This window comes from Oryctolagus cuniculus, chromosome 9 (genome assembly GCF_964237555.1).
Source record: "Oryctolagus cuniculus chromosome 9, mOryCun1.1, whole genome shotgun sequence".
In the NCBI taxonomy this organism is placed as follows: Eukaryota; Metazoa; Chordata; class Mammalia; order Lagomorpha; family Leporidae; genus Oryctolagus; species Oryctolagus cuniculus.
In genome coordinates this window covers 137,680,750-137,701,141 of record NC_091440.1, presented here as the reverse complement: position 1 = coordinate 137,701,141, position 20,392 = coordinate 137,680,750, and the positions used below count along the sequence as shown (strand labels likewise).

General features: G+C 54.9%; 1 protein-coding gene across 12 annotated transcripts in view; it reads right to left on the bottom strand.

Annotated features, from left to right (window-relative positions):
- PFKM (phosphofructokinase, muscle) overlaps positions 1–20,392 on the bottom strand; it is a 33,658-nt gene that overhangs the window by 4,927 nt on the left and 8,339 nt on the right. For 4 of the 12 annotated variants that reach the window (XM_051850440.2, XM_051850433.2, XM_070049748.1 and 1 more), the window contains 12 exons: positions 11,729–11,821; positions 6,500–6,573; positions 5,855–5,932; positions 3,745–3,934; positions 3,371–3,536; positions 2,984–3,028; positions 2,510–2,618; positions 2,318–2,413; positions 2,034–2,126; positions 1,444–1,569; positions 446–510; positions 68–131 (listed from right to left, as the gene is read on the bottom strand). In XM_051850440.2, coding sequence (XP_051706400.1) covers positions 68–131; positions 446–510; positions 1,444–1,569; positions 2,034–2,126; positions 2,318–2,413; positions 2,510–2,618; positions 2,984–3,028; positions 3,371–3,536; positions 3,745–3,934; positions 5,855–5,932; positions 6,500–6,573; positions 11,729–11,813 — 1,191 coding nt within the window. In that variant the 5' untranslated portion in view covers positions 11,814–11,821. Of the gene's footprint in view, positions 1–67; positions 132–445; positions 511–1,443; positions 1,570–2,033; positions 2,127–2,317; positions 2,414–2,509; positions 2,619–2,983; positions 3,029–3,370; positions 3,537–3,744; positions 3,935–5,854; positions 5,933–6,499; positions 6,574–11,728; positions 11,822–11,911; positions 12,442–12,480; positions 12,621–13,534; positions 13,669–14,095; positions 14,428–14,656; positions 14,843–20,392 lie in introns of those variants that run through there. The other 8 variants (XM_051850436.2, XM_051850438.2, XM_070049749.1 and 5 more) reach the window with 8 other exon arrangements.

Here is a 20,392-nt window from a genome sequence, read left to right as displayed (position 1 = left end):
GGCTGGCAAGGCTTAGGTGGGACTGAGGGTGGGGAGGGAAAGAGTGAGGGGCCCACGTTGTTCGTACCTTGGGGGCTGGGGGTCTGATGTGAGCCAGAAGCTTGTACACCTCCCAGTTGTTCATGAAGCTCCTGTGAAAAGTGGAGAGGTGGTCTTCAGCCCATTCCCCGTGGCCAGCAGGCAGGACGGGGCTGCAGAGGGGCCTGGTCCTTCACATGCTCCCTGCGCACTCTCCTCCCGGGCCCTGTGCTCACAGCACAGAGCTGGCCCCTCGCCTAGAGCCAGAAGAATGGCCAGGAGAGGACTGAGCCATCTGTGCTGGGCAGAAGCTGTGGCAGGGAGGAAGGGGAGGGGGCAGAAGCTCCTGCTTTGGGTCTGGAGCCAGGCAGACTTTGGGCTCCATCCTGGTATCTCATTTCTGTAGCTGGTCTGGTCATTTCCTCACCGGCCTCTCAGCTTCATGGCTTCATCAAATCTCTTCTCGTCCATGGCCTTGGTCACGTCTTTGGTCTGAGGGAGGAGCAGAGTAGGGCAAGGCTCAGGGCAGGGCTGCCTTCCACCCACCAGCCTGTCCGTCCCTGCTCGAGAAAGGTGCACTCCACCTTTCTGATGTCTCCAAAACTTTCAGAGAAGTTACCTTTATTCTCCCTAACTTTCTGAGTAATGAGTAGCAACAGAAAAGGGCAACCTGATGCTCTATTCAGAACCACGGGGAGGGGGCCGTGCCCGCATCTCCCTGGCTCCACACCCAATCCCAGCTTCACGTGGCCTCGAATGAAGAAGGGGGAGCGAATGAGGAAGACCCCACAGACAGCCCAGGGGAAGCAGCTGGCCCAGCTCTGGGCTCCACCCGAATTCTGCTCTCTGGCTGGCACTAGAGAAACAGTCTCGAGCAAGACCCCCGAGTCTCGGAGGGAAGCAGCCAGGGGTGGGGGGCATTTCCAGCAGCCCCTGCGCACGTGCTCTGTGCTCTGGGGGCCACGGCCGCCGTGCTCCAAGCACTCAGCGTTTCCCAGAAACTGCCTTGGTCCTCGGACGCGTCTCTACAACCCAGGGTGAGAATCTAACCCTCGGTGTTTCAGACAAACACGTTCCAGGTGCAGGTCACGGAGACAAAGCCCCCCAGCCATGCTCTTGCTGGGAGTGGCATGAGGAGGGGTTGAGCTTCTCCCGCACAAAGGGCATGGAGGTTTGGGACTGGGGTTCCACGGTGCTGAGTGTCCTCAGTGGGAGGCTGCAGGACCTCTGTCCTCCTCAGGAACATTTTACAGATGAGGAAACCGACTCAGAGATGCTGCAGCTCCCAGGCAAAGGCCACGTGTCCTTCCCACTGCCCTCCTTCCCTCCTGCTCCTGGACCAGCGGCCGCAGAGGGCAGCCTCCTCCCCCATGGCTCTGAGGCGGGGGCTTGGGCCTTTGGGAAGGGGCTGGGGCTGGGACTTACCACCTGGACACATTCCATGAGCGGCAGGCGCACGGCCTGGTTACCAGACAGGCTCACCACACAGGCCGGGGTGTCCGGGGTCCCCTCCAACAGCGCCATCACTGCTTCCACGCCCATCCTGCTGCCCTGCAGAGGCCCAGGGGACAGAGTCTGGCCAGGCCTGCCATCTTAGCTCAACCTGGAGAGCTGGCCACGCTGGGCCCTTCTGAGTCCCTGGGCTGAGTCCACATTGGAAGGGCTGCAGCCAGGCAGTGTGGGCTGTCCCTCCCTACCCAGGTCACACCTCAAGCTGGAGGTCACTGTGTCCGCTCCCTATCAGAACCCCAAGGGTTCTCCTCGGTTCCGGAGAAACAAGATTCCCCATCTGACTCGCCTCTCCCCTCCAGTGCAAGTGGGAAGGGCTGAGACGGAACACCTACTCATACAACATCACTGCTGCTGAGAGCTCGAAGATCCTGGACCTCGCTCTCTGGGGGGCACCTGCCATCACATGTGGGGAGGAAGTGCAAGGGGCACTGCAGTTCATGGGCCAGAGGGTGGCAGGAGCGTTGTCTGGTGGGGATCCAGGGGCCACAGAGCCTGTGACTCACCAGGATCCTGTCGAAGGCTGAGGGGGTTCCACCTCGCTGCACATGCCCCAGGACGGTGACCCGCGTGTCATAGCCCAGACGCTTCACCACCAGCTGAGGGGACCAAGCACACAGAGGGGTCTGCTGAGTCAAGGGGACTGGGCTGACCAGGAACACTGGGCCCCTTGTCCATAGTGGTTCGTGGTGCAGAGGGAATGACAGGCAGGGACTTGGGGAGACACAGAACCACTAGGGAATATTCTGGGGCCTCCATGCTAGGGCCCCTCAGCTTCCTGCACACTAACATCCTTGACGCCTTCTGAGGTGATCGGTTTCCCGTTCCTGTCGATTGCACCCTCGGCCACAATGATGATGTTGAGGCGAGAGCCACGGGTCCGTGTCTGGTCAAGGACAGAGGAAAAGCAAGAATGAGGGAACCTGGCGGGCCCCAGTGGGACAGGGCATGGTGTCCGTGCAAGGACAAGCAGTGGCAGCACCTCACTGAGCCGGCGACACAGGTGATCCTCCCAGTTGTCATCCGGAGGACACTCAGGAATGAAGACCCAGTCAGCACCGCAGGACAGAGAGGTGACCAGGGCCAGGTATCTGAGAGAGAGCCAGGGCACCCCACTCAGAGCTGCACCCCTCAACAGGCTCCCCAGACGCAGCAAACTCTTCGGGTGCCACAGCTGGGAAGGTCTGCTGATCCTGTGTGTCACCTCAGGGTGAGGTCAGATCGCTGGGTCTCCTGAGGAGACCTTCCACTCACACCCACTTGCCATAGCGTGGCCCCTCCCAGAGCACTGTCCATGCTGTGACTGGCATGTGCCTGAGCCCAGGTGGGAACAGAGGGAAGGTGGGGTGGAGGCAGGGGCGAGGCCACACCTGCCCCCGCACCTGCTGCCACTGGGACCTCACTGGACACCCATGGGAGGGAGGAGTTACTGCTGGGACCAGGACGGGGACCTTACCCACAGTGGCGGCCCATCACTTCTAACACAAATGTCCTCTGGTGGCTGCAAGAGAGAGACAGCACTTACACCCGCACACAGGCCACCCCACCAGATGGCTGCAAAGGCGGGCTCAGGTCTTCAGCTCCTTAAGTTGTCTTAGTCTAGACACTGGCTATTCAGCTGGCCACTCAGGAGACCCAGGAGCCACATGCAGCACAGGAGGCTGGTAGGTGGCAAAAGGCAAATCTCACAGTGCTTAGGGACCAGTGCCATTCCTACGCTCTAGGAATCACTTGCAGCTAAAAATAGCATACCAGCCCCAGGAAACTGGCCATCAGTCACCACAGCTCAAAGACTTCACTTCACCCACGAGGCCCCAGCTCTTCTGCCCGTCATAGTGTGTACCTCTGGGCAGTGGTGGTGATGGCATCCACAATCTCTGTGATCCGGTGCAGGGCAGAGTCGGTGCCGATGGTCATATCCGTACCGCAGAAGTCATTGTCAATGGAGCCGACCAGGCCCACGATGTTCAGGTAGCTGGACCTCGTGGCCTCCTCGGCTGTGATCTTACCTGACAAGAAGAAGCAAACCTGGAGCCGATTCCAGGAGGGAGGGAGCCAAGGCCAAGGACGTCGCAGGCAATGACACAGAGAGGAGGAGGGCACAGGCTGCCTGCTCATCTCCAGCAGGAGGAAGGGTGTGGGCATGTGCGAATGTGCGGCACAAGGGTGCCTGTGTGCACACGCACACGCATAATCCTGTTCCAAACCATGTCTCACCCGCTTTCTGGAGGTCACTCAACAGGTCGCTCCACTCAGAACGGAAGGTATCAGCCCCAGTGAGGCTGCCATCACCGCCTATCACACACAGATTGGTGATCCCACGCTTCACCAGGTTGTGGGCGGCTCGGAGACGTCCCTCTCGCTCCCGGAAGTCCTTGCACCGAGCACTTCCAATCACGGTGCCTCCCTTTGAGAAAGAGGCAGAAGTCGGCCCCTCTGCTGACATGGCCAAATCCCTTCTCCCAGCACAGTGACACCTGGGGAAGCTCCCTGACCCTGAGTCAGCTGCCCCGGCAAGGCTCCAGAGGCATCAGGCACTCCTAATCAGTGCATTCGGTGTCAGCAGAGGGCTGAGACCTCCCGTGTCCCATTCTCCCCCTGCCCATCTCAGACGACAACTGACACCGACCATTGCACTGAAAGCCTCAGCAAAGGGATCATCCTCAAACAGAACGAGACAAATGCACGTGGTCAGGGCTTCTGGAATAATCTCAACTGCTCACATCTCAGACGTCCTGAAAAGCAGCAGTGACCTCAGCCTTTGATGGCCCATGCCATGTGCCCAGTGGGGCTTCCCTCTTCAGCACCGAAATTCCCAGCTGTGCCTACAGTTTCTCTTTAAAAATTTACTTTTAAAAAATAACATCAAAAAAGTTTAACTGACAGTCTTTGTACACATTCATGGGCAACAGTGACATCTCAGATCTAATTGGAGCGACTGCCAGTCCCCACTGTGCCATCATTGTGGGACTGTGGACCTGGAGTTCCTCTCTCCTACCTGCTCGGGAAGCATGGCCCAGAGTGTTTTCCTTCCACCCAGCTCTGACTAGGGACCCTGTGTCCCCCCGCACTCCCCACCTCCAGGAGCTACCACTCTGTGTTCAGCCCCCACACAGGATGAAGAACATGCAGCACGCGTCCTTGTGTGTCTGACTTATTCTACTTAACATTCGTTGGGCTGCCAATGACAACATTTCATTTTTTCATGACTGAACAGTGTTCCAGTGTGTATCCTGACTGCATTTTTATCTATTCAGCTGATAATGGACACTCTGGTTGGCTCTACATCTTGGCTATTGTGAACAGTGCTGCGATAAGCATGGTGGAGCAGGTATCTCTGATTTTGTGTCTTTTGGATCTATATCCACTAATGAGATGGCTGGGTCACGTGACAGCTCCACTTGTAGTTATTTAAGAAACTTCCATACTGTTTTCTGTACCGGGTGTACTGTTTACATTCCTACCCAAGGTGTACAGAGGTCTCTTCAGCAGCACTTGTATCCTTCTGCTTTATTGAAAATGGGCATCAGGATATCGCACTGTGATCCCGGTGTGCATTTCCCCAGTGGCTGGTGGTACCGAGCATGTTTTTGTATATTTGTTGCCCACCTGCATTTCTTTTTTTGAGAAATGAATATAGAAGGAATGAGACGACTCAACAACAAGAACACAACCAATCCAGGTAAGAAATGGGTAGGGCGCCTGCTCCTTTTCTCTGAGCCCCTTGGGACCTGTGGCACCAGGGGCAGGAGCCACAGCACCCAGGCGTTCAGAGGAGAAACAGCTCTGGGTATGGGAAGCCTTAGGTGTGCAGGGCCCTGCAGGCCAGAGGGTGAGTACACACAGGCTCCCCACAAACCCAGACCACACAGAGCCTTCACGGCCACTGAGTTCCGTTCTCCCACAGACACCTGGGGGCTGAGCAGAGCGGTCGACGTTAAGTCAATCAGCTCACAGCTGCGTTTCTGCTGGGCTGGCCGCGGTGCTCCACAGCAGATGGAGCTAGCGCTGGACATGCCCAGGACAGTCCTAGGACTTCCCATGGGGCTGGCCTGCTCAGCTGTGCTCTGGCTCCAGCCCCGGCAGGTTATTTTCAGGGCCAGACCTTCCCCGTGACCCCGCGTGGGGCCTGCTGACGTGCAGTTCTGTCTCGCCTGTGACCTTTCCGTGAGGAGCACAGAATCCTGTGATCACTCCCTCCTCCGGGAAACCAGGGTGCTGTTTTTAAACGCAGACTAAAGGGCAAACACAAGCTCCTCTCCTGTCCCTCAAGCCACATGGCAGGAACTGGAGCGGGCAGAGCAGGACGGGTGCTGCCAGAACCTACCAGCTGCAGCATCATGGAGACGCTCTCCCACGTGGCCTCCCGGATGTGGTCCCCGCCATCCACCAGGCCCTGGTAGCCCTGTGGGACACAGCACCCGTCAGCCTCGCTGCACTGGCCCTGAGTCCTCAGGACCGAGACGGGATCCCTGGGAAGAGGCCCTGTGAGAGAAAGGCACCCCTCCCCCCAGTGCCCCAAGTGTTCGCGGCTTCCCATTCACACGGTCCAGGGAAGGAGAAGGCAGCCTTCCAACATCCTGCTCCAGTTTCTCCAACTTCATTACTTCCAATTCCTCTCACGTTGGGCGCATCTCATTCCCCAAAGGGAGGGAAGAAGAGAAATGAGACTTGGCAGGGGAAGAAACGCAGAGGCGAGGAGCAGGGCAGCCCAGGAGGGCCTCAGAGAGGCAGGCAGCCCCTGTCACAGGGCGACCCCAGCCATGCCCACATCACCCATGCCGGCTGCTCCTTTTGTGGGAGAGGTAGAGGGAGCAGCAGTGTGCAGGTCCTGGGTCCCCACGTCATCACTGGGCAAACAGTGGGACGAGCGACCCTGGGGACTGGGGGCCAAGACAGAGCAAGCAGCGCAGCCAGGAGGGGGTGGGGGCAGAGGTCAGAGAAGTGACACACAGTGAGGGAGGGAACTGACCTCATGGACGAAGAAGACCCGGGCACCAGTGAAGATGCCAACTCGAACCACAGCCCGGACGGCAGCATTCATACCTGCGGGGACAGTCGGGAGAGGTTTCCTAAGGGAAGCCGCACAGGACTCACACAGTCACGGCTGTGGGTCCACAGAGTTCCTCGCACGGCTTCCCCACTCCCAATCAGTGCACGCACTGTAGGGGGGCCCCAGTTCCCACACCTAGTGCCCCCACCAGCCTTTCTGCCAGGACAGGCCAGCAGGAGGCATCTCCCGAGGGTGAACTGTGGGAGACACTGAGAGCAGCTTGTCAGGCACCATCTCACTCCATCCAGTACTGATGCTCCGGGCCAGGCCTTGGAGCTGTTCTCAGGAAGCTCCTGGTCGAGTCCAAGTCACACCACCGGGCCTCTGTGCTATGCCCTACCAGCCTCCAGGGGCATGCTAGGTTTCTCTCTCTCTCTCTCTCTCTCTCTCTCTCTCTCTCTTTCTCTTTTTGACAGGCAGAGTTAGACAGCAAGAGAGAGAGAGACAGAAAGAAAGGTCTTCCTTTTTCCATTGGTTCACTCCCCCAAGTGGCCGCTACGGCCAGCGTGTTGTGGCCAGCACACTGCGCCGATCCGAAGCCAGGAGCCAGGCACTTCCTCCTGGTCTCCCATGCAGGTGCAGGGCCCAAGGACCTGGACCATCCTCCACTGCCCTCCCGGGCCACAGCAGAGAGCTGGCCTGGAAGAGGAGCAACCGGGACTAGAACCCAGTGTGCCGGCGCCACAGGTGGAGGATTAGCCTAGTGAGCTGTGGCGCCGGCCTGCTAGGTTTCTCTTCTACTCTGCACAGAATCCAGACACCCAGATTTGCCAGGCTTTTTGGGACAAAGGCCTGATTTTTTCTTTTTTTAAAGGTTTATTTATTTTAAAGTCAGAGTTTCAGAGAGGGAAAAGCAGAGGCAGAGAGAGAGAGAGAGAGATCTTTCATCTGCTGGTTCACTCCCCAAATGGTCACAATGGCCAGGGCTGGACCAGGCTGAAGCCAGGAGCTTCATCCAGGTCTCCCATGTGGGTGCAGGGCCCAAGCACCTGGGCCATCTTCCGCTGCTTCCCCAGGCCATCAGCAGGGAGCTGATCAGAAGCGTAGCAGCTGGGAGTCCACTACGCCACAGCACCAGCCCCAGGCCTGATTTTGCGTGGTGCAGTGAGCTGCAGTCTTTCCTGGGCAGTAGATCCTCCCAGTCCACACACACAGCTATTGGGTGTCTCGCCGCTGTGATCCCCTGCTCCCACGTGGACAGAGACTGGGACTAAGCCTGTGGGAAGAATCAGTGGGGACTGCATTCTCCCCCGCCTTCTCCCAGCATTCGCTCAGTGAGACAACACACACTACCTGCCTCCCCCGAAGGCCCTGCAGCCGAGGGGTGCAGGGAACTTAGGAATTACAGTGCAAGTTATCCTCTCGCTTCCACTCAGAGAAGAAAGGAGGACTCACAGAAGGGGGCCTTGTCCCTCGTTCACATGGGTTCTGTCCTTTCCTAGTAGCTGTTCGGTGGCCAAGACGCCCTTCAAGGCACAGTCAGAGAGCACCGCACACAGTGGGGCTCCACACGCACTTCCTCCCCAGGGAACCATGCGACCTACACGCACCGAGCACCACTTCACTGGAGAGCTGGGAGGCGGCCCGTCCCGCCTTGCACGCTCAGAGCAGCCACCACCTCACAGACATCCCACTGCAGACACATGGTCTTCAGCCTGCCTGGATACCAGCCAGACCAGCAAGCACCAGGGAAGCCAGTCACGGGGACTGCGCAGCACAGACTACAGCTACCACAGACCACTGAGTAATCCAAAGCTGTCTGGAATACAGCAGAATGGAGTTAAAATATATATCAGAATGTCTCTTCTGTGGCAGATGAAAAGACTGGTACTGGCTGCAATGCAAAGTGAGGGGCACCCTTCCTTGGGTAAGGACTGCCACAGCAGCACCACGCCAGGCACGGGAGCCACGTCTGTGGGCAGCGCCGAGTCTGGGAACACAGAGAGGACTTGGTGGTGGGGCTCAAGACATTGAGGAATCACCACAGGGTGCACAAACGTTAGAGCAGAAACAGGCACAGCACTTGGTGGGGACGCCACAGAAACCCTGTGCTTGCCACAGGAAGTCAGAGAAGGGTGGATAGCAAAGATGGCATCTGTCTGAGACCTTGGAACCACTCCCTTTAAATCTGTCCGGTGGACAATTTGGGGGAGTGTTCTAGGCAGGGAGGGCTAGACAAACAAAGGGAGAGTCAAGAAATGACTTTAGGTAATTCAGTGCTATAAAGACTAAATTGTGAGGTAGGGGCTGGTGGGAAATGAAGCTACACAGGTGTACAGGCACCACGGGCCACGGGGAAAGTGTGGCTTTCACTGAGGAGGCCAGGGCTTAACAGGGAATCCGTGATCCCTGTGGAACTCTGAGAAGTGCTGGGACCACAGACACTTCTTCTGGGAGAAGCTTCACAGTTTACCCTTGATTTTTTTTTTTTTTTTTGACAGGCAGAGTTAAGACAGTGAGAGAGAGAGACAGAGAGAAAGGTCTTCCTTTACCGTTGGTTCACCCTCCAATGGTCCAATGGCCGCCGCGCACCGCACTGATCCGAAGCCAGGAGCCAGGTGCTTCTCCTGGTCTCCCATGCGGGTGCAGGTCCCAAGCACTTGGGCCATCCTCCACTGCACTCCCTGGCCACAGCAGAGAGCTGGCCTGGAAGAGGGGCAACCGGGACAGAATCCGGCGCCCTGACCGGGACTAGAACCCGGTGTGCTGGCGCCGCAAGGCGGAGGATTAGCCTAGTGAGCCGCGGCGCCAGCCACCCTTGATTCTTAAAGGGCCACCACCACCACCACCACACACACAGAGAAGGTGTACACAACGAAGAATTCCTGAAGAACTGTGTGAGCAGCAGGATACAATGAGCCCCATGTGTCCCAACGACGCTCAGCAGCCGCTGGGAGACAGTGCAGACGCCAAGGAACAGGCCCAGGAGGCTCCCTGGCATTCCAGACAAGGAATGAGGAGGCCTGGACTGGAAGTGGCCTTTGGGACAAAACAGATCCTGGCTGGGAAACCTCTAGGGACAGGAGCAGAAGGGCCTCACCCTAATGCAGCCTGTGATCTGATGTTGAGGTTCTGGAGAGAAAGGGAGAGCCTGTGACTGACGGGGCACAGCACAGGGTGGATCGAGCAGAGGCAGGCTTTGGTCTGTGCCCTGGGGTGGGCGTGAGGCACACGTCACTGAGACTGGGGCCAGGAACACCGACCACAGGGTTCCAGGAGGGAGACCAGCAAGGAGCACCGAGAGAGATTAGGGGAAAGCAGAGCTGAGCAATGTCTTGGAAACCAAAAGTGGACACTATGAAGAGGCGGGAACTGTGCCCAAAGCACCATAGAGAAGGTCAATGCCTGGAAGGCTGGGCTTGCCACCCCGCGAAGGCATCCCATCGAGTCTAAGTTCACCAACTGACGTGTAAGGGTTCAAAACCAGGGGTCTGCAAAGGGAGGCTTCTCAGAAGCTCCAGGAACAGCCTGTGTGAGACAGGAACAAGCTCAGAGTCACCCAGAGCCATCCACGCTGCCGTCAGCTCAGCAAGATCAGAACAGCAGTCACCAGGCCTGCAGGGTTCTCTACAGACACCTGCAGCTCTGGAGTCTGCCTGTCACCTTAGAAACGAGGAAAACACTCTCTTCTGAAACACCTAAGTTGGAGCACTGTTTCCTCCTCCCAACCTGTGTCAATGATTTAAAGGAAACCACGACTTAAATGGTCTCCAGGTGAATGAACAGGGAGGGCGGGCAGAACAATCCCACAGCAGGGACCTGTCTCTGCTCACCTCCCTCTGCCTTCTTTTCACTTCACCCCTGAGGCCTGAGGCCACCCTCCTGCCTTGAGGGTGAGTGTCTCAGTGCTTTCCTGGAAATCAGAGCCGAGGACCCCTTCCCTACACCTGGGTCTAAAATTCCCAGGCCAGGGCGTGGAGACACTTTGTCCTATGAGTCCCAGTCGTTCTTCAGACTACCCCAGCTCATTCGCTGCTGTGCGCTGAGCCAGTCCTGGCCAGTCTCCCTGGCTGTCCCATGTTGCCCTGAATAGCCCTCCATGAGCAGCTGCCTGACTCGTTAGAAGCAAAATGAAGGATAAGATTGCAGGCAGCGTCCAGGAGACGCTGTGGAGAACATCGCAAGCACGGAGTTTGGTTTCCAGTTACAGCCTGCTGGGAATAGGCTCTGGGGAGAACAGCCATGGGGGATGGTCCCTGTGAGGGGGAACAGAAAAAACTCATCACGACTTGGTCATGGCTTTCTGAGAGCTGATGCTATAAAGTTTCTACCTTAACTCTAAATAAGAAACAATTAGGAACAATAAACATTTGTTAAATGTAAACTGTGCTTTCTAACGTGAATGGGACTGAAAATTACAGACCCTCGAACAGCAACCCAGAGAGTTATCATAGAGGCTTGAAAACCCCCAGACATGAGACCAACAGGCATTTGCAATGACTGTTCCCCTCTTTCCCCCCGCCCCACCATTCCCAAAGTGCCTGACGAGAACCTGCCTAAAGCCCCCTCAGCAACTTGACCTCCATTTCTTTTCCCACACTGCATCAGAAAACTCTACTTTGTTAGGTACTAAAGGACCAAAACGGCCCCAAGCTGTCGGAGAAACCTGGAAGGAAGTTTTGCCGAAGTAAAAGTAGAGCAAATAAAACCTAAAAGAGGGGCTGGTGCTGTGGTCCCCGTATGGGTGCCGCTCTGAGTCCCAGCTGTTCCTCTTATGATCCAGCTCTCTACTATGGCCTGGGAAAGCAGCAGAAGATGGCCCAAGTCCTTGGGCCCCTGCACCCATGTGGGAGACCCAGAGGAAGTTCCTGGCCCCTGGCTCCTGGCTTTGGATCGTCATGGCTCTGGTCACTGCGGCCAACTGGGAGTGAACCAGCAGATGGAAGACCTTTCTCTCCCTCTCTGCCTCTCCTTCTCTCTCTCTGTGTAACTCTTTCAAATAAAGAAATAAATCTTAAAAAAAAAAAAAAAAAGGATTAAAAAAAAAAAAAAAAAAAAACAAATGAACGTGGGGACTCGGACAAGGAGAGTTTTCTAGGGAAGCCGAGGAATCCAGTGTGAAGCTACAGATGGGGAGCTCCAGTGTGCAGGCAAAGGGACCCAGCAAGCCAGGGCCACCAGCCATGGCTCCTGTTCTCTCCTCCTTACCTTGGGCATCTCCGCCGGAGGTGAGCACCGCGATGGCCTTGCCGACCCCCAGGGTTCTGGCTGCATGGTGCTCTTCATGGGTCATGATCCACTCTAGAAGGCAAGACGATGGTCAGTTAGGACACAGCTGGGTCAAGGTGCCGCTAGCTCAAGCGACAGCTTCGTCAGACTGGCAAGAGCCACCTCAGGCAGGCTCTCCCACTCCACCACCTCAGCTTTGCAGCCTGGGAACTCTGGACTTCTTCCAGGGAGAGCCACACCCTGTGGAATGACAAGCTGAAATGCCACAGTAATCAAGCCCAAGACTCAAAAGTCCTGGCTAATCCCTCCCTGATCCCTCCCTCCCCGAGAGGAACCCATCTGCAGGATAAGCTAAGGTCAGGGAGAAGGGCAGATGACTGAACAGAAAGCAAACAGCAAGGGAGCCTCGAAGATTCCTCCTTCTCAGCGAAGGGCGGTGACAGGGTGGCAGTCAGAGGTCTGGACCCCGAAAGCACCAACAAAGCAGAAAAACAAGGACAAGCTGCGTTACAGTTAGCAGCATCGGGAGAGCTGGGATTCAAGCTGGAGTTTGGGGTTATGAAGGCACCACTGCCAAGACTCTTCAAAGGCTCAGGAAGCCCTGGGCCATTCCTCAGCCTCCCTGTACCTCCCAGGCTCCAGGGCCCAGAACCCTCCTGCCCCTGCCTCTCACACTGCACACAACTAAATGTGAAAAGCAACAGGTGGCTGCCACAGATGCACACACGCACACACGTGACACAGGGACTCCTGCTGCTGTCTCCCAAAGGAGCACAGGAGACTTCTGTGCCCTCAAAACGCTGGTGGGGTCATCACTCTCCGGGCATCCAGGCAAACACCTGCTGTTTTTCACTTGTCTCCGCCCTTTCTCTCAGAACCAAAACTGCCACCAACCCCACCGCCCCCTGCAGTGCCGTCCTCCCCAACTCCCTTCTCCCCCCCACCGCCTGTCTTCCTGACCTGCTCCCTGTAACAGCTGGTCTCCCCTGCTGGGCTCCTGTCTTTCTCTTTTTAAAAAACACTTATTTATTTGAGCGACTTTGGCGGGGGAATGAGAGAAGCAGAGAAACAGAGAGGTCATCCATCCACTGGTTCACTCTCCCCAGATGTCCACAACAGCCAAAGCCAGGAATTGCGTCAGGTCTACCACACGCACAGTAGGGGCCCAAGCACGTGGGCCATCTTCTGCTGCCTTCCTAGGAGCACTAGCAGGAAAGTGGACTGCAAGCAGAGCAGCCAGAACTCAAACTGGCACTCAGATATGGGATGCAAGTTTCCTGGATATGGCAGCTTAACCCACTGCGCCACAGTGCCAGCCCCTCCTGGGAAGGATACAGGCCCCGGAGGCTTCCATGTACAGCATCACCTCACATGAACAGGAGCTGAACGGAAGTTCATGCTTCCACCCCACATCTAGGGCAATCAGGGCACTGCTCAGATACAGGTCACATGACACACAAATCCACACACATGCAATGAGACACACAACACACACATAGCATTAGGAGACACAGATTAACACGCACACACCACACAGAAGCAGCACTGACAGATCAAGTTCAACTGCTGGGGTTGGCTCGCAAAGCCTCCATGATCCAGACCTTGCCTATGGCTTCAACCTGCTCCTCCCGCTCTAACCCTACATCTGTGCAGGCGCCCTGCACTCTTATCCAGAAGGCTCCCTGGGCCTTCGCACAGACCCCCACCCACTGCTGGAGACACACCTGTTGGCCTGGGAAACCTTCACTGACATACATTCAACGGGACCACACAGTTACCACTCACCTAATACCTTGTGTGGGACTTGAACTGCTTCTTATGCACTAAGAAGGGTTTGGACTAGATTGGGGGTCAGCAGCCTGCCCCTCTCACGTTTTATACCTCCGGAGAGCTGTGACAGGTGAAGAACAGAGGAAATTCAGATTCAGAGACCATCCTTACACCTCCATTCACACAGGATTCATGGCTGCGCTGTGCTACGGCGGCAGAACAGGTACTGCAAGAGATCGTCCACCCCACAAAGCCTCACACACTTGCTCTGTGGCCTTTCGCAGGAGTCTGCCCACCACTGGACAGATGACCCCGAGGACGGGAGGGCTACTAAAAGCTGGCGAGGTCTTGGCACATTACAGCCCAATAAATAACCACTGAAAGTGCAATGCAAGTAGCAAACATCAAGTAGGTGAAATTTAAAACAGGCCTGGGCACAGATATACCCCTTGCATTCCACTTCTAAAAATGCACTGAGACCGAAGCAAGCACAGTGACAAACCACAAAGGCACAGAGAACGCGCAGAAGCTAAGTGGGAGGACTTGGAGCAAACAGGGAGGAGCAAGGCATCTCACCGCTCGGACCCCCCGGCCCCGTTTCTTCTCCTCATTGCTGGAGGAAAATCACAAGGTCCTGTCCCAAGGACAGGAGGTCATCCGGGCGGAAGCCCAGCGTTCTCACGGAGGAGAAATCCTAGCAAGGAGCTCCGGACGGAGTTTCGCGACGCACGAACACTGCAGACCCCACGCAGAAGCGCTCAGCCCACGTGTGTGGATAGCGATGCACACACGAGGACACACATGGGCCCACCACCCACTCATGCGCACACACACCGGTCCCGCAACCCACACATGCGGATAAACACAGGTCCTGCAATCCATGCGTGTGAACAGAGACCCACGCATGTGCGCAGGTGCGGAGCCACTGGGCCCGGGCCAGGTTTGGCTGCCGGTGGGGGGCGACGTGGCCCCAGCGCCTCCCGCCAAACCCGGCCGCAGGATGAGGCGGTGCGACGCAAGGAGGGAGGCGGCGGGGGTCCCTCTGCGCGGCCCCCGCTCTGTGGCGCTCTATAGATTCCGCCCGCCCCGCACGGCCGCCCTCCAGGCTCTCGGCCTCCCAGCCCCGGCCCTGCTCACCGAAGGCCGCGCTCGCCTCAGTCCCAGCTTCTCCCCGCTCTCGCGGCCTGGGTACCCGCAGCGCGTCCTGGAGGAGGGGCGCCGGCGGGCGCGGGGCGGGACGAGAGGGAGGCTCCGCCCCGGCGAGGACCGAGCAGCGGCCTGGGCTCCCCGCAGGGGCGGACCAGACGGTTCCGTGCGCCTCCTGTTCTCAGTAGGACCACCCCTTTAAGTCACACATCTTAGGAGACTGGTAACAAAACCTCCGCTCTCCCCGCCCCGGCTCGGTCCCTCGTTGAACTCAAGCAACGTTTCCCGCAGTCTCCACTCGCTCCGTTCGCACTGCCTTGTCAGCCAGCCTTGTGGAGGACCCGGGGGCAAGAGCAGGCGGGGACACCCCCGCTCCCCTGGTCGGGCCCAGGCTCTCCTGCCCGTGCTCACCCAGGCTGCCCCTGCCTCCTCAGGGTCCTATCTCCTTGCTCTTCCTCTGGCGCACTGGGGTTTCTGCACCTGCACATTCCAGTTGCAAACAGTAAGAATGCAATTGACCAGCAGATGAAAACCGGATGACACAAGATTAAAATTTTCTGGGGCCGGCATTGCGGGACAGTGTGTGGGCTCTGTCTGGCATGCTGGCAGCCCTCTCAGAGCAGCAGGTTCCACTGCTGGCCACTCTGCTTCCATCCCAGCTTCCTGCTGATGCTCGCCGGGAAGGCACCAGAAGATGGCGAAGACCCTGGCTGTTGCAGCCATTTGGGAAGTGATCTCTCTCTGTCACTGTCTTTCAAATAAGTAAAATAAATCTTAAGAAAAAAATTAAAATTTCTGTAATGCAAAAATACCATCAAAAAAGTTTAAAAAGACAACCCACAGAAAGGGAGAAAATATTTGCAAATCATATATCTCACAAGGGACTGTAATCCAGAATATGTAAAGAACTCTTGTAACTCAGTAATAGAAAGAAAAGGGCCCATCCAAAAATGAGCAGAACATCGGAACAGGCACTGCTCCAAAGAAAATACACATGTGGAAATAAACACACACAAAGGTGTTCAACATCGTATCTCATGAGGGACCTGCAAATTAGAACATCCAATTCTACCACATACCAACTGGAGTAACTAAAATCCAAAACACAGAAAGGCAATACCCTGGAAATACCAAATACTGATGCGGAGCCATTCCGGAGCCATTCCATCAGTGGTGACGGGAAGGTACACTGGTGCAGTCAGCTTGGAAGCCAGTCTGACAGCTTCTCACAAAGCGAGGCACAGCCTCACCACATGACCCAGCAATGGTACTCCTAAGTATTTACCCAAGTGAGTTGAAAATTATGTCCACACAAACACCTACCTGCACATGAAAGCTTTTACAGCTTTACTGATAAAAATGGGAGAAACAAAAAGTTCCCTCAAAATGTGCATAAATGAACATCTATACAAAGGAATATTATTCAACACCAAAAAGAAATTACCTGTCAAGCAATGAAAAGATACAGAGGAACCTTAAGTGCTTATTGCTTAGTGAAAAAGCCAGTCGGTAAAAGCTACACCCTCAAATTCCACTACCTGACATTCTGGAAAAGGAACAACCATGGGTACAGGAAAAGGAACAGTGGTTACTTGGGGCTCAGGAAAGAGACAGAGGGAGAACAGGTGGGACACAGGGAAACTCTTCTGCCTCGTGCTGTAAGGGTGAACATACCCGACATTACTCACTTGTTTAAACGCACAGAAACATCCAACAGGGAGCGGAGGGGGAGGTGAAGGCTCATGTTAACCATGGACTTCAGTCAGAAACACTGTACCACTATTGGCTCATCACTTGCAACCACTGCAGCACATCAATGCAAGACGTTAATAACAGGGGAAACTGAATGGGGAAGAGAGATGTACATGCAAACTCTCTGTTCTACATAATTCTCTGTAAGCCTAAAACTTCTCTCAAAACTAAAATCCAATACGGGATGACTTTTCTTCCAGTTTAACCCTAAAATCCAAGATAGTGCATTTCTCTTTTTCCTAATTTTCTCCTCCTCCATAGACATCTTTTTTTAAAATTCCACATATCACTTCCTAGGAGTCCTAACATTGTGGAAGGGGCACTTTGGCTAGCTGTGCTTTTTGAATTTATTATTTGATCAATGAGGTGGCTCATGACGGGAGAGTGACATGTGGGCAGTTGTAGCAAAGAGGGCATCTGCCCAACTCCCACTCCTGCAATGGGGAGGCTGAGCAGTCCTCCGCATTGCAAGGTGCAGGCGCATGAAGCCTGCAGACGGATGAGGAAGGGGTCTGGGCACTGCCATGGGCCAGGGAGCCCCAAGACTCAGGAAGAAGAGTACGGGTCACAGGAGCAAAGCAGCAGGTCTGGCAAATGAGAGACAGCACCCCACACCGTTGAGACAGCCCAACTAAGCAGGCAGCTGGCAAGTCATTCCAAGACTGCTTTGATTGCAGTGTGGCTAAAGGGGCGGAAAAGGACACTGCGGTCCCCATCTCTGTCCTGAGTTCATCAGCTTCTCGTGAGGGCTGATGTCTGTTCCAACAACTGAAGCATGGGAACTAACCATAATACCGCTAGGAAACGCAAACCTTATCTGAGCTATGCTCAGCGTTCTTCCATCACTGAGGTTGGTAGCGAGAATCCAGAATTTAGGGCAGCTGGCCCTGACAGGGAATGCGGGAAAAGTGAGGACTGAATGCACAGGAAGGACAGCTGCACCAGGGGCTGAGAGGTTAAAGTGCACAACTCCCTCCACCTTCACTGGCCTGCTGCTAGTCCTGCCACCTGCAGCCAGGTGCTGTGGTGAGGAGGGGCTTTGTCCCTCCAGGGTTCATGCACTGGAAGCCTGGCTCCTAGGGCAGCAGGGCTGGGAGATGCTGTGGGACCCCTCATCTCTCTGGCTTCCTGTCTGACAATGTGGTCAGTTGCTCCTACCCAGACTCCTGCCATACTATTAGAATCCTGCCAGAGGTTAAAGTGGTGGGGCTGCCCAAATTTTGATTCCATTCTCCAAAACTGTGATCCGTTAAATGAATCTATTTTGGAGGGTGGGTGTTTCACCCAGCAGTTACGATGCTCAGGTCCCACATGGGAGTGCCTGGATTCCACGCCTGGCTGTGGCTCCTGACCCCAGCTTCCTTCTAATGTGGATCCTGGCAGGCAGTGATGATGGCTCAGGTAACTGGGTTCTTGCCATCCATGTGGGAGACCTGGACTGCGCTCACAGCGCCTGGCTTTGGAATGACTAGTCTAGACCATCATGGGCATTTGAGGAATGGGCCAGTAGATGGGAGCACTCTCTCTCTCTCTCTCTCTGCAAATTAAAAAAAAAAAGATAAAAATATTCTGAAAATATAGAAATCCTCTTTTGTTTAGTTTTGAATATTTATTTATTTATTTATTTGAAAGACACAGAGAAAGAGGGAGAGGGGAAAGAGCATCTTTCATCCATCTGCTGGTTCATACTCCCCAAGTGGCTATGACTAGGGCTCAGCCAAGCTGAAACCAGGAGCCAGGAACTCCATCCAGGTCTACCACACAGGTGGCAGGGCCAAGTAGTCAAGTCATCTTCTGCTGTGGATCCCAGGTACGTGAGAGCTGGATTGGAAGTGGAGTAGCTGGACTTGAGCCAGCACACCGATATGGGATGCAGGCAGCACCACAACACTGGCCGCATTTCTTCTTTTATAAACTAGCCTGCTTCCAACATTATGTGACAGTAATGAAAACCAGACTGATACAGCAGGTAATACTAATGTGTACGGGGAGATCCAGGTGATACCTCAACTTAGGTGTCACACCACAGCCCCAGCCACAAGACACGTTCTCTGTGCTGGCCTCAGTGTACAGGAGGACATTTTGAGGGTATGGTTGTGCTTCCCGGAGCTCTCCAGGGATCAGAGAACTATCACAGTGCTGGCCTCAAGTTCATGTAAACGGTAGGGGTAAAACTGTAATTATTATGGAAGAAAGAACCCTGGTGGAGTGGTGGAGAGAAATACAGATACTTATTTTTTAAAAGATTTATTTATTTATTTGAAAGAGTTACACACAGAGAGAAAGAGAGGCAGAGAGAGAGAGAGAGGTCTGGAGCCAGGAGCTTCTTCTGGGTCTCCCACGTGAGTGCAGGGGCCCAAGCACTTGGGCCATCTTCTACGGCTTTCCCAGGCCACAGCAGAGAGCTGGGTAGGAAGTGGAGCAGCCGGGACTCAAATTGGAGCCCATATGGGATGCCGGCACTGCAGGCGGTGGCGTTACATGCTATGCCACAGCACTGGCCCCAGAAATATATTTAAAGAGCACTTGAGTACAGCCATTGACCTATCCTAAAGCACCTGTTCCAGGCAGGTGACTGATACCAGTTGAGGTATCCCTATCCCACATAGGAGGGCCTGGGTTCAAGTTTTCATCCTGCTCCCAATTTCATGGAGTTTCCTGTTAATGTGCAAAAGGGACAGCATTAGGTGATGGCTCAAGAGTCCATGCCAGCCAATCAGTGGAAGACCCAGATTGCGTTCCAAACTCTTGGCTTTCACTTAGCTCTCTCCTGACTGCTGGAGACATTTGGGGCAGTGAACCAGAGGAAGGGAGATCTGTCTCTGAATTGAAAATAAATAACTAAACATTTAACACACCTGGTTTATAGGCTCTGCCCGATCGTTAACCGCCGTGTCACAGACAAGACAGTGAAGATGTGGAGAGCTTTGGACAAACACTCAAATCAGGATAAAAAGCAGACAATATTACCAGGAAGCAAATGTAGTGAGACAGATCTCTTTGACAATGATTACCAGAAGCTGCCGTGGGTGGAAGCAACAAAGGTGCTAAGGGCCACACTCACGCTCCCACTCACCCCATTAGGGTGGAGTCATGACCTTGGAATGGGCAAGACCTGCACTAAAACCACAGTGATGAAAAGATAAAGAAGGTGGCCGGCGCTGAGGCTCAATAGGCTAATCCTCCGCCTGCGGCGCTGGATTCTGTCCCAGTTGCTCCTCTTTCAGTCCAGCTCTCTGCTGTGGCCTGGGAAGGCAGTGGAAGATGGCCCAAGGGCTTGCCCTGCACCCGCATGGGAGACCAGGAGGAAGCACCTGGCTCCTGGCTTCGGATCGGCAGAGTGTGCCGGCCACCACGCGCCGGCCATAGCAGCCATTTGGGGGGTGAACCAACGGAAAAAGGAAGACCTTTCTCTCTTTCTCTCTCTCATTGTCCAACTCAGCCTGTCCAAAAAAAAAAAAAAAAAAAAAAAAAAAAAAAAGATAAAGAAGGTGTTGCTGGTGCCGTATCAGGGAATTGTGGAATGAAGTAAGTAAGGTAGGGTCCAGTTCTGTGGTGCAGTGGGTTAAGCCACCACCTAAGACAATGGCATCCCATATGGGCGGTGTCCAGTTCAAGTCCCTGCTGCTCTGCATCTGATCCAGCTCCCTGCTAATGTGCCTGGGAAAGCAGTGGACAATGTCCCAGGTACAGAGCCCCTGCAACCCATAGGGGAGACCTAGATGGAACTCTAGGCTTCTGGCTTTGGTCTGGCCCGGCGAGTCATCTGTTTGAGTCATCTGGGGGATGAACCAGCAGATGGAAGATATATCTCTCTCTTTCTCTCGGTCTCTCCCTCTCAAATAAATAAATAAATCTTAAAATAAAAAAAATATATGAAGTGAGGCAGTCACTCAGCTGTGACTCCAACCCAGGATCCCTGTGACATTCAGGCACTCTTCTTGGCTCCAGGGGATCCTGAACTGGAAACCAAAA